Here is a 13,293-nt window from a genome sequence, read left to right as displayed (position 1 = left end):
AAAAATAACATAAAATTACAATGCATAAGAAACGATTAAAAGGACATTTGAACATCACACTATTGAGACATAACTGTATGCCTCCATGCTGGCGAAACACTCAGCAATGATAGCTACTCAATCTGTACGTTGACCACTGTATTACTACCTCTGCAAAATATATAATGATGATTACGCTTAATAATAAATTATGGTGAAGCAAAGACATCTTTACATTTCTGAATACTCATTCAGAGATAGTCTGCTGACTGGGTGTGGGTGTGGGTGGTGGTGGTGGTGATGATGGTGGAGGGATCGGGGGAAGGGGGGTTCGTTTAAGTTTCTTCTCCATCCCAGCAGTAAATGTGCAATATATGCATGCAACAACAGAAACTTCACAAATAGAATAGACATAGGCCTGTGTCCTCTGTTGTCAAGACAACCCAAACCTCAGAGCCACACCAGTGGAATAAGAGGAAGTGGGGGATGGGTGGCGTGCACAAAACTGAGAAAAGATCTTGTGAAAACAACACTGATCTGACAAGAGTGGGCTGTTGGCGATAGATTGCTGTAGGTTGCAAGTGTTGCAACTGTTGCATTGTTGATAATTATCTTAGCTTGCCTCATATGTTGCATTGTGACAGAATTAATGCACCCCTCTCCCCAAACACACAATGTTAATAAATAAATAAATACCAATAATGAGTTAACATCTATCTTTCCCTGATAAAGCAAGGGTAGTGCTATGTTGCATATTCTAGCATGACTGTGCAGCATGCAGATTATCTCCCTAGATCAGGACTCTACTTGGATCAGATGTCTATTTCTGTGTAAAGAATCTCCTCCTGTACTTAAGGTGATATAGATAGCGTCCGTGTCCCAAAACAAGTACAGCTTCAAGTGAAATCACTGGGTATAATCCTCACAGGTCAGTGGACTAGGGTTGATTGTATTATCTTATTATCTTTGATCTTTAGCTGGCAAACAAGCCACTTGTTCGTATACAGTTCTGTAAACCCTTAAGGCCTTATAATAGCATATTTTTTACATGTCCTTTGAGAAATTGAATGTGTATAGGGAAGCTTTTCCACTACAAAAGGCCTGGTTCTAAGTGGTGCTAAAGTGGGCTAAGGCTCCTTGAGATGAGATATCAATCCCACCATACAAATACACAGGGGGGGCTGTATCATTTAATAATAATAATGACAGATTTTTATGGCGCTTTTCTAAGTACTCAAACTGCTTTACAATGGTTCATTCATTCATACAGGGCATTGGGAGGTGAAGCGGCGAACAGTCAACGCCAGCGTCCTCACTTTTCCCACATTCACACACCAATAGCGGCAAGCTAGCGCCGGCCGACTCATTGGAGGCAATGTAGGTTTCAGTGTCTTGCCCAAGGACACTCCAACATGTGGACAGGAGGAGCCGGGATTTGAACCGCCGACCCACGGATCATTGGATGTCCTGCACTACCTCCTGAGCCACAGCTGCCCCAATTTACTGAATCTAGGCACAATAAAGATGTGATGTAAATGTATTTTAAAAGGATTAGTGTTGCATTCATTATATAGGCCTATTACTGGATTGGCCAGTCACTCTAATCACAATTAATTTCAAATGCTTTATGAAGCTGCTTCATTTGCCTTCATATCAGCCCGGACCCAACTCTATGCTACCAAGGACATTTTAAGTCCTAATAGATTTAATCTAACAAAGTTAACATTAGTAGTAATGAAATTTGAAATCTTTACAATCCGGCCAAGCTTGATTCACTACTGTTTGTCATGGAAAATGCTGTGGCTCATGCATGAGGAAAAAACAAGCCAATGTCAGAATGTTATTTATTGATTCTGCATTTTATACCATTGTACCATCTATATTGGTGTTAAAACTTAGAGATCTTGGTCTGTGCAATTCCATCTGTATGTGGTGGTTATGTCTTTGGCAGGCAGACCTCATTGTTGCCAAATATTAACAATAGAACAGCATTGTGAAATTTGCAGATAACACCGCAATGACTGGACTGATAAATTATAAAGAATGAGGATGCCTGTAGCTATTGGAAGGAGGTGAGCGACCTATCCATATGGTGGCAAGACAACCTGTATATCTCAAAGAACTCATCGAGCCCTATAAACCAGCCAGAACACCATTGCGTCCACAGTATGAAAAAATGCTTATGGCTCCAGGAAACCCCCAAAAAGTTAGAACAGGAGGCAGAGCATTTAAGTTTCAGGCACCTCAGCTGTGGAACCTTCTCCCAGTCTCAGTCCGTGAAGCAGACACACTCTGTATATTTAAGACTAGACTAAAAACCTTTCTCTATGATAAAGCCTATAGCCGAAGTGTATAGACTCAGTCACCCTATAGTCATCATCTCTCCCCCCCACTCCCCATCCCCCCCCCTTTTCCTCTCTCCTCTCGTCCTCTCTCTTCTCGTCCTCCCTTTGGTTGTGTGGGTTTGTGTCCCATTGGTACAATCGTAATTAACCCTGTACGGATTCACGCTCTAGTAAGGCCTGCCACTAATTCTACAACCGGGGACCCGCTCCCCGGAGTTTCTTTTATTTCCCACGTCGCAGGTCCATGGACTGTCACTACGGACCCCCAGCTGCGGCTCAATACTGTGACTGCGGACCGGGCCTCTCCATGGAGCACGACCGTGGATTTCTACTACACTACACTATACCACTACACTATACTGTATATTATCTTAACATTCTTATATTATACCATTATATACTGCATACACACTATTGCTGTACTATATTATATTATCATATACTATCTTACACTATTATATTTGCTACTATTGTTATTGTTACTACTTGCACTGTATCTCTTTCTGTCTCTCCTCTGTCTGTCTGTCTCTCCCTCTCTCTCTCTTCTTTCCCCCGACACGGTCGAGGCAGAAGGCCGCCACCCTAGAGCCTAGGGTCTGCCTGACGTTTCTTCCAGTTAAGAGGGAGTTTTTCGTTGCCACTGTCGCAAAATTGCTTGCTCAGGGTGGGATGTCGGGTCTCTTCTCTACATGTAAAGTGTCTTGAGACAACTTGTTGTGATTTGACACTTTAATAAAATTGAATTGAATTGAATTGAACCTCTCCCTAAATGTTGAGAAAACAAACATAATAGTTGATTTTAGAAAATCCAAGAGTTCAGACACCAGTTTGCAAAACTTTTTGTTCTTGTTGACATTGTGAAGAACTTTATAATGATTGTGCTAAGAATTAATTATTGTTAATAATAACATTATTATGAAGAGGTTTTTAGGCATTCAGATCAAATGCATTGTTAAGATCAATTTCTACCACTCTACCGTGGAGATCAAATGGCTACAAAAATCATGGGAACATCGGCCACTGCTCATCATGGAGGTCACCAGCCACCCAGTACATGGTCTGTTCTCACTCCTTCCCTCAGGGAAACGTTAGAGCATTGGAGGAGCTCGGACCAGCCACCTAAAGACAGTTTTACCCTTAGGCGGTTAGAGTAGTGAACAATACTTGAACAGCGCTTGCACTTGATTTATGTCATTGTGGATCTGATCTCATTTTACATATCTGACCAGGTGCCGTGGCTCCTTTTTAAGGGCCATCCACACAATTGGTGTGGACGGACCTAAACTCTTGGTGTCAGGTGAGTTTAGGTTTCTGAGAAAGAAGTTATCTAGAAAACTGAATATGCACACACTGTCATAGTTTAGCATTTATTGAAATATTGCATTTCAATAAATGTTTAGCATGTGCTGTGTCGTTATGGCAATTAATTCCTCCCCACACACATTCTACTCCTACCGACCAACACTCCCTGCCGACAGGTGCCACCCCAGCCTGTAGGATTACATGCAGTGATATCACCCTCCCTGCCCGGCTTCCCTCCCCGAACGCGGGCCAATTGTGTTCGTATAGACGCTCGACAAAGCCCGATGCAAGACGGTGGATTCGAACCCACAACCTCCCTGGTGGTGGGAAGGCACTTTACCAATGTGCCACCCGAACCCGATTCACATTTCTTATAAGAATTACATAATACGGTAATATAGAGTAAGTAAACAATTTATAAGGGTTCCATAAATGTATGACAAATAGGAGAGGTAGCCTTCAAGTGTGCTCTATATGCAACTGGCCTGCTATGACTTCAAACTAACCTGACCATGACTGGCAATTCCCAGTGTTGTGTCTTCTCATCTGTCCATGTACAACTCAAAACCCCTCTTTCTTTCTAACATGTTTTGAGTCAGAGTCGCATCAGTTCATGTTGATAGGTGGGTTTTTATTTACAACAAGAGATTAGAACATTGAAACATTGAAACCACAAGTATCTCTGTTGTTCACAGAATTAGCCTACTGTGCTGCCTCTCAGATGAGTGCAGTAGTAACTTCTAGGTGAGCTGTCAACAGTTAGCCAGGCTTATACAATACTGCTACACTGTGGTTTATGCTGGAACTGACACCAACTTATGTCAACAAGATCCACGTTTTTTATACCTCAAGGTTAGTGTTTGTACTATTTATTGTCACAACTTATTTTTCTATTGATTGCCATAGTGTTCTAGGAAATTGAAAACACTCCTGAGTGTTTAAGTCATTTAAATCGTGGTAGTTTTGAAAATACAAAATTGGACAAAATGCATTCTCCATTTCATCTTGACAAACCCATAATAATTGATGGTACACTTTACACTATGATTTTCATTGTTGAAACTGAACAATGCCATGTTTACGTGGCATGAAATGAGGATTATGTTACATCACATTACACTGTACTGCATGGTCAACTTTCAGCTCATAATGTGCACGGAATATCCAATGGTTGCCAAAACTGAAGCGCTGATTCCGCTGAATAATGTAGAGCTAACTGAAGCAACTTGTCCTTCAGAATAATACACATGCCTGTCATTCAAGGGTTGCACCGGTCGATATATTTCTGCCATTTGCATGCCATTAGCAAACTGAAGGTCGGAGAATGCAGCAAGCTGTGAAAACAGATAAGTAAATATCATTAAAATCAGATAATAATCAAAGTACACGGAGTAAACTAATAAAGAGGCACATTTTATATGCTTGTTTAAAAGAGTCAAAGTTCTGCTTTAGAATGAGGAGAGGATTGCATGAAAAGCACCTGTTCTCTGCTGAGTCGAATGGGGTTTTCAAACACTGTCCAAATGAGAGCTTCGTCACAATTTGGCGTTGTAAGGGAGCCTTGGTAGCGAAAGTATCTTGTCCTGTCACTCAGTGGTGGAAGGAGCATGTCTAAGGACACACCACTTATAGTAGCGTTGCCAGCTGAATTAAGAAATAACAAATTACTAAAGGCACCTTTTTGCATAAATTCAGATTGACAGTTCTATTGCTATCTTATTAATTAGTTATTACTTTGTTATTGTAGACGTGTGAATAGATGTTTTATTGCATTGTAAAACAATAAATACTCACCAGTCGCACTTTACCCCAACAGCAGAATAAACATTGACACAATAACGGGTGTTTGTCCCATCAGATTATGATACACAATAAGGATAGATAGATAACGGTAGTCGGTAGATATGACTTACTAGGATGTTTAATATCTTCCAGAGCCTCTATGATGGGGTCGTATTTCTTATTTGAGCTCTCAGATTCCTGAAATTGTGTATAAGATTAAGCTTAAGCATAAACTTGTCTTGGCAAATTGAAATCACATGTTTGTACATTACAAAAATAAATTACAATGTTACAACAATACATGTGAAGAGAGTGAATAGAGTGTGCTCTGTTTTAGTGGTTAGTCATCAGGTTGGGCTTTGAGTAGTAGTAGCAGAAGTGGTATAAGAAAGTAGCAATGTATAAATACTCTGTTAGTTAAAGGCCTGTATTGAACATTTTACTTGAGTAAAAGTACAATTGTATTGGCATCAAATATATACTTAAAGTAGCAAAAGTACTCATTATGCAGAATGTCCCATTTCACAAGGTTTTTCAAAGGTTTTCAAAATGTCAAAATCTTTCAAAAATACCATATCTACAAGTTCACAATGCTTGAGCTTGTAGATGTGTGTTATGTTCAAATAGGAGTATAAAATGGGGCTTAATGGATATTTTGTAATAATAATCTAAATCTACAAAGTAACTAGTAACTAAAGTTTTCAAATAATAGTAGTGGAGTAAAAAGTACAATGAGTGTTTCTAGAGTAGAAGTACAAAGTATTGAAAAATAACATACTCAAGTAAAGTATATTACCTCACAATTTTAAAGTAAAGTATAAGAATCTCACAGTTTTATTTAAGTACAGTATTGAGTAAATGTACTTAGTTACTTTCCACCACTGAGTAGTAGTAGTAGTAGTAGTAGTAGTAGTAGTAGTAGTAGTAGTAGTAGTAGTACTACAACAACAACAACAACAGTAGTAGTATTGTTTTTCAATTAAAGAAAACCAAACAGAGACAGCACCTGGTAGAAAAATCCAAGCACTGCAACACCTGTGCGGTCACTCAAAGCTTCAGGTATAGAGTTGTATTCTTCTTTTACATGGACAATATGAATCTAGTATAAATGGCATAAGATGAAGATCATTAATGACTTATTTCTTCAGATTGAATTAATAAATATTTCTGTTTGTATTTGTATAAATTCAACGGCGGTTTTATATCACATTTTGTCTTCTGGCCTAATGGGTGCGGGACCAGGTACCTCCATTGGAAAGCGTTCTCCATCGATGGTGTGTTCTGAGCCCCAATGCAGATGAAGTTGCATTGCCTTGTATGTTGCTGTCAGATTTCCACCTTTGATCGTTGCAGCAACAGGAAGGTCTACTTCAACTACGATGAAATTCAAGTCATAAAAGATGAGAAATCTTTAATCAGAGCCATCATGTGAACTTAAAAGACTAATGAGGACATTAAAAAGGTACAAAAGGATGTGAAACGTGTATGTCAGGGTATTTTAAGATTAAAGATTAAAAGGGTGCATTGTAAGCAGTTACTTTACAAGGCTTTAGTGTGTTGCATATACCACTGCTCAAAATCATTAAGGGAACACTTTGTTCCACACAGCGTGATAAACTCTTTGTCAATTTTTATACTCATGCTGTTTTGACCAATTCAACATATTTGCCTTGAATTATTACAGTAATTGTAAGAAATGTGCTATTTATTTTAACCACATTTTGGGCAAATATTTCTTACATTTTTTAAATAAATAAACAAATTCAAAAATAGCTAAAATAGCAGATCTAGAAGCTCACAATATATCACAATGTGCTACGTTGAGCCTGTACTGTACATCAGCTATTTTTGCTATTTCTTGTATGACAAATTATATAGGGCTAATAAATACACACAAACATTGATATTAATATATTTTCTTTGTAAGATACCATTGTGCCCGGTGTTTTTAATTACACCACGAAACATGTCTTGATAGCCAGTGAATTGGAATGGAGAGAGAAGCTCATCTTTCCTCATTTTCCTTGTGACAATGTTTATTGGAGACTGGAACATTCCGTCACATTGCTTTGACACCACTGGCCACCTATCAGGTTCTGGGCAACAGACAAGAAAGAATTGAACACACTTGTAAAGGCATTTAGCGTACTTTAAAATATATTTGTCAAGACCTCTGGATTCTAGCTGTTAGATGCCTATGTATGCATTAATTGATTTTTACCTGTGCAGGTGCTGTTGCATGTATACTGGGACTCATAGCACCAGTCTATTACAGATGGATAGAAATTGGTCAAGTTACTCACACATCAGAAATACACGTGCAGTAGGAATAAGACAAATTAGTTTTTTATATTTTCTACTACTTTAATTATAAAAAATGAGAGGTAACTCCTTTCCTATATGCTAAATTATTGAGTTTTCCCTGATGTGATGGGCACAAGAAAGAACAGTGTCAATCAAACTATAATGTATTGAATTTCCATGTTCCAATAATGTATTCTCCCCTCAATACTTGTCTATAGAGATGTCAACCGGCCACAAAAAACAACCTGCAAAACCGGAAACCCTCTACCACTCAGCCATCATACAGTCGATCAGCCTGACCTCCAGCCCAGATATGATTCCCACTGGTACACCCTGATTTACAAATTAATCACTGGACACACTTTGGTCACAAACTGTCCACATCTACTGGCAGTCTCAGATCTAATTGCCAAATCTGTCCCAAATACCAACTCCTTTGGTACAGTCTAGAATGGTCTCAACAAAACCCTACACAGTTTGTTGACTTGGCTGCCTATAGCCAATTGAAGTTTTTTTCCTTTTCTGTAACTGTTAACTAGACACTATTATACAAGAGAATTGCCACTATTGTAAAAGAGAATGCAATCTACATGATGCCCAAAAAAAAGTGAAAGTGATGCGACAGTGAGTACAATCTAGCCAACTTACCGGCTCCTGAAATCTTCACCAGAGTTGCACAAACAAATAAAGTAAATGTGAGCATTGCTATTGTATTTGCCTTGTCTACCTGAATTAAAATTAATCATAGATGCTGTCAGGACAGACCAACTTATATTTAACTGTTGTAACACAGATGTGCCTACCTGTTAATCCCACCCACTTTATTTATTTGAATAGTTATTTATCAATTTATTATAGCCCTGTATAACAAAGGACAGTAGATAGTAGCTATCTCATAAAAGCCTTTATGTCTTATCAAAGAACTGTTTGTCTCTGATTTAGTCAATAATAGTGGAAGCTCCACCTCTTTTTTAAGATTGAAGATTCAACTAATTTAGTTGGCATGCTCAAGTATGTGTGTGAAAGTGTGGACTGCTCTGCCAGACTGTGCTAACACTACAAATGAACAAACAAACAAAAAATATATAATAAACCACAGGGTACAATATGAGTAAAACCAAGCAGTAATAAGTTAAGTATAGCCTTATAACTTGATAAAGTGTAAAGAGTATCATGTGTGTAAAGTGTGTGTCAGTATGTACAGTGTGCACAGTGTAGAGCATTTTAAATGACCATAGCCTACAGCCAGGATGTGTCAGTAAAATATGTGAGGTTGGACTGACATAGCTTCAAGTAAGCCTGAAGAGGAAGTAGGCTAGTTAAATGATAGCGTTTGAGACTAAGTAGCCTAGGCTAATGATCTGTAGGGTAAAAGAGTGGGCACTAAGGAAGAGTGGGCAGAATGTAAAATATTTGGAAAATGGTCTTAAGTAATGTAAAATATTTGGAAAATGGTCTTAAGTAATGTAAAATATTTGGAAAATGGTCTTAAGTAATGTAAAATATGATCAGAACATGCTTGAAATATCTATGCTACAAAACTACTACAATCATTTTGGGCATAAACGAGAAGTTGAAGGATACATTTAAGTCTGATAATGACGTACAGTGCATGTTCGTTTTGGACAAAAAAAAGCCAATTTTACATCGAGGTGCCCATCTCTTCCTTAGTGCCCACTCTTCTTGAATCCTCAGCCAGGACCCATCCAGGTTCTCTTACATTTCCATGTTAAGAAGAACCCCCAAATTGTATTTGTATTTAGCCGTGGACCCCCATTTGAAAAGATTTTGTGCCAGGGAACGATCATTAGCAATTTGGTTTTAATTATTTTTTTAAATAGTAGGCCTATCTGTAAAATAAAATATAATAAAAAGTTCATACTAAGTTAACTGATTTAGCTGGGAGGCCCCTGGAACCCCCTCAAAGAGCCCCTGGGGGTCCTCATAAGAATTTTTTTCCCATATTTTTTTTCCATTTTGACAAAAATAGCCAATTTTACATCTTACTCTTCCTGTTACCCTGGATGGCGGCTCGTTCGTAGGCACAATTTAAGCTCCGTCGCATGACGGGGTCGCGCGTCGAACATAGCAGATCTACAAGCTCACAAGTTGTGAGCTTGTGAACTTGTAGGTCTGTTATTTTCGACCCGCCTACCTAGCCTACGAAATGCTATTGCTAGAAGCGCTGAGCGCTGGGATTGGCCATCATTTATCACGTGGTGCGGTGGTGGTGGACGTTATGTTATGGTAGGCTGTCCGTCTGTCTGGTCAAAGTGCGTTTGACAGCCTCTCTCAGCAAAGTTTTCAGATGTCAACAGCGTGACTCCCTGGTCACAAATATTGTATAGTTTTTTCGCTACAATGGATCGCTGGAAAGGCAGAGTGGCTCTTGTGACCGGTGCGTCTGTTGGGATCGGGGCGGCTATCTCCAAGGAGCTTGTTCAACACGGCATGAGAGTCGTAGGCTGCGCTAGGGACGTCCAGAAAGTAGAGGTGTGCTGCAGATTGAAACTGAAACGGTCTATCATTATGCAGATATTTCATTGAATTGGTGAATAATGTTTGTTTCAGTGTTTCAAACAGAAACAGCCACTCTTACACATGCTGGAATCCAGCTCACATTGCCTATTAATTAGCTGTAGTATACAACCCTCGTAGACGTATTTATGATTCTGACGTTTTCAATCTACGAGAGTTGTAGGGTTCACGCCCCATGGAGACATGGACTTTCTGCACTATGCCCCGCAGATACACCAAACGTGTAAAAATTGAAAATAAAGGTGCTTAGCCCCAAGCCCCAAATGTTAACTGTCTCTACGGGGTAGTAGTTTAATGTAATAATCCATATCTTTCAATAAAGAAGTGTTTTAATGCCGTCTGTGGCCGATTCTGTCGGAAGTTCCCAATGGGCGGTAGTGACGGGGCGCATCCGGTGAAACCCGGAATTACACTAAATGTAAACAGGAAGTAAACTAGGGTGAAAAAATGGCGTTCGGCCACAGACGGCATTAAAACACTTCTTTATTGAAGGATATGGATTATTACATTAAACTACTACCCCGTAGAGACAGTTAACATTTGGGGCTTGGGGATAAGCACCTTTGTTTTCAATTTGTACACGTTTGGAGTATCTGCGGGGCATAGTGCAGAAAGTCCATGTCTCCATGGGGCGTGAACCCTACAACTCTCGTAGATTGAAAACGTCAGAATCATAAATACGTCTACGAGGGTTGTATACTACAGCTACCTATTAATGTAACTTCGGCTTCCTGATGTCACTGGCTGCTGTTTGCAGGTTGTTGAGGTTTCAACTTTCAAAAAAGGTTCTGTGTAACAGGCAGCTCTGGCAACAAGTACTGATTATGGATCTGAAACCAACTACCTCATAATTTCAGAAACTGGCTGCAGAGTGTGTAAATGCAGGCTACAGTGGTACTCTGGTTCCCTTCAAGTGTGACCTGTCCAATGAAGATGAGATTCTGTCCATGTTCTCTACCATTAAAGCCCAACACCAGGGTGTGGATGTCTGCATCAACAATGCTGGCTTGGCTCACCCAGAACCACTGTTAAGTGGCAAAACCAGTAGCTGGAGAAACATGACAGATGTAAGGTTTGTTTTATTTATTTATTTATTCATTCATTCATTCATTCATTCATTCATTCATTCATTCATTCATTCATTCATTCATTCATTCATTCATTCATTCATTCATTTAGAATCAGAATCAGAAACAGAATCAGAATCAGGTTTATTGTCACATCACAGGTTTACAAGGTAAAAAAGTGGGTGAAATTAGTTTTTGTACATTGTTCCCATCGCAACGTTATTTCCATAGAAAGAAGAGGGGGGAGGAAGATGAGGGGTGGTGGTGGGGGGGGCAAGTGGGAAGGAGATCAAACAAGAGAACAACAAAAAGGCCAAACAAATGTATTTTTATCATCAACCATATGGAATGTTTTACAAACACAGGATATGATGTTATTACCCAAAGTGCCATTGGCTCTGCATGGCATTAGACATTTCACCATGTGGAATGTCTAATGCATCCTCTGGAACTTGGCAGTAATCAATTATGGGAGGTTGTGTGTCCCAGTCCTGATCATATGATATCGTTGCAGGTGAATGTCATTGCTTTGTCTATATGCGTCCGTGAAGCATATCAGTCAATGAAAGAGAGAAATGTTGATGATGGGCACATCATAAACATAAACAGGTAATGTTCAAGTTACTTTCAGGTCATGTGTACAGCCATCTCTGGTTAATCAACACCCTTAAGTCAAATGAATGTCACATGATTGTTACAATATTGTTTACAGGTTAAGCATAATGTAGTATGTGAGGCAATACCAGTGTTAGGCCCACACAGATTTAGGCATTTAGGGGCCAGTGGCAGTGATACTACTGTGCCAATATATTTTTGGTATAATCCATTCTCTCTGTTTCAGCATGAGTGGACATCGTGTAGTTCACAATGCTGACACACACTTCTACACTGCTACCAAATATGCAGTGACTGCCCTAACAGAGGCCCTACGGCAAGAACTTCGTGAAGCAAAGACGCATATAAGAGCGACAGTAAGATACCCTGTCTTCGTTCTAAAGTGTTCATTTGAACATTTTTCAAAACACACACATAACCATCATGCTAAATGTGCTGCAATCTGAGTCATTAAGCCTATAGCTTTAGATTAATCTGTATTAAAAAAGTGTTTATAACTGGTTATTGATAGTGCACCACCATGTATTAAGTAAAATAAGTATGCTCATTGAAACAGTCAATTTCCTTTGCAGTGTATATCTCCTGGTTTAGTTGAGACTGAATTTGCTTTTCGGATGCACAGCCTCAGCCCTGAGAAGGCTGTTTCACAGTATGCAAGTCTAAAGGTGACATATTCCATACATCTGTTTGGTCTAAAAACAATTGCACAAATGTAACAACTATAATCTAAACATTGTGAGGTTTTAGCCTTCCCAAAACAGTGTCTTGTTTATTCTCTTAGTGTTTGGAAGCCAAAGACATTTCAAGTGCTGTCACTTATGCCTTAAGTGCACCTCCACATGTGCAGGTATACACAATCACTTTGTTTCATGTTGCCTTCATTGCTTTATGCAGTGTGTGAGATACTGTATGTCTTTGGATAAATGTGTCTTTAATATTAATGGTTGTTCAGTAATAGTTTGCAAACATTTTGTTTGATATGTCTTTTTATAGATTGGAGACATTCAGATGAGACCGGTGGAACAGTACTTTTAGTCTGAACACCAAGACTGGACATTAACATTGATTTGACCTCAGCACTTTGGAATGTATTTATGACAAACACAATTTAATATGATTTAATCAATGTATTTCCACATTGGCATTATTGATAGATTGAGTTCTACATGTACAGAATAAGTATAAAACAAATCATTTCAACTGCATGTATAAATGTCTTGGCTAAATGATCAATAAATACATATTCTTTGATGTTGTTTGAGTTGTTGAAGCCTATTAAAAGCATAGCTATACGTGTGTGTGTGTGTGTGTGTGTGTGTGTGTGTGTGTGTGTGTGTGTGTGTGTGTGTGTGTGTGTGTGT

The 13,293-nt window shown here is 39.0% G+C and overlaps 2 protein-coding genes across 2 annotated transcripts; one reads left to right on the top strand and one right to left on the bottom strand.

Annotated features, from left to right (window-relative positions):
- Window positions 1–4,765: 4,765 nt before the first annotated feature.
- ca4b (carbonic anhydrase IV b) lies at window positions 4,766–6,660 on the bottom strand (the record flags this gene model as incomplete). Its single annotated transcript, XM_080429169.1, has 5 exons — window positions 4,766–4,960; window positions 5,107–5,270; window positions 5,540–5,606; window positions 6,415–6,507; window positions 6,655–6,660. 5 exons carry the CDS (start codon window positions 6,658–6,660, stop codon window positions 4,766–4,768), a joined length of 525 nt encoding a protein of 174 aa, XP_080285295.1.
- A 3,290-nt stretch (window positions 6,661–9,950) lies between these two features.
- Window positions 9,951–13,124, top strand: LOC308085365 (dehydrogenase/reductase SDR family member 11-like). The gene is made up of 7 exons (XM_080428505.1): window positions 9,951–10,205; window positions 11,108–11,317; window positions 11,832–11,926; window positions 12,159–12,288; window positions 12,505–12,597; window positions 12,714–12,779; window positions 12,926–13,124. The coding sequence occupies exons 1-7, from the start codon at window positions 10,074–10,076 to the stop codon at window positions 12,965–12,967; spliced, it is 768 nt and encodes a 255-aa protein (XP_080284631.1). The 5' UTR covers window positions 9,951–10,073; the 3' UTR covers window positions 12,968–13,124.
- The last annotated feature ends 169 nt before the right edge of the window (window positions 13,125–13,293 follow it).

The sequence above is a fragment of the Gymnoscopelus braueri genome (genome assembly GCF_963280865.1).
Source record: "Gymnoscopelus braueri genome assembly, chromosome: 5".
In the NCBI taxonomy this organism is placed as follows: domain Eukaryota; kingdom Metazoa; phylum Chordata; class Actinopteri; order Myctophiformes; family Myctophidae; genus Gymnoscopelus; species Gymnoscopelus braueri.
The sequence above is the reverse complement of the archived record's forward strand: the minus strand, read 5'-3'. Positions and strand labels throughout refer to the sequence as shown.

Bases quoted from the DNA above. Each gene is read 5' to 3' on its own strand.
- LOC308085365 (XM_080428505.1), top strand. From the start codon at position 10,074: ATGGATCGCTGGAAAGGCAGAGTGGCTCTTGTGACCGGTGCGTCTGTT. The intron at 10,206-11,107 runs GTGTGCTGCAGA...TCATAATTTCAG, and splicing joins GGGACGTCCAGAAAGTAGAG to AAACTGGCTGCAGAGTGTGT. The intron at 11,318-11,831 runs GTAAGGTTTGTT...ATATCGTTGCAG, and splicing joins GCTGGAGAAACATGACAGAT to GTGAATGTCATTGCTTTGTC.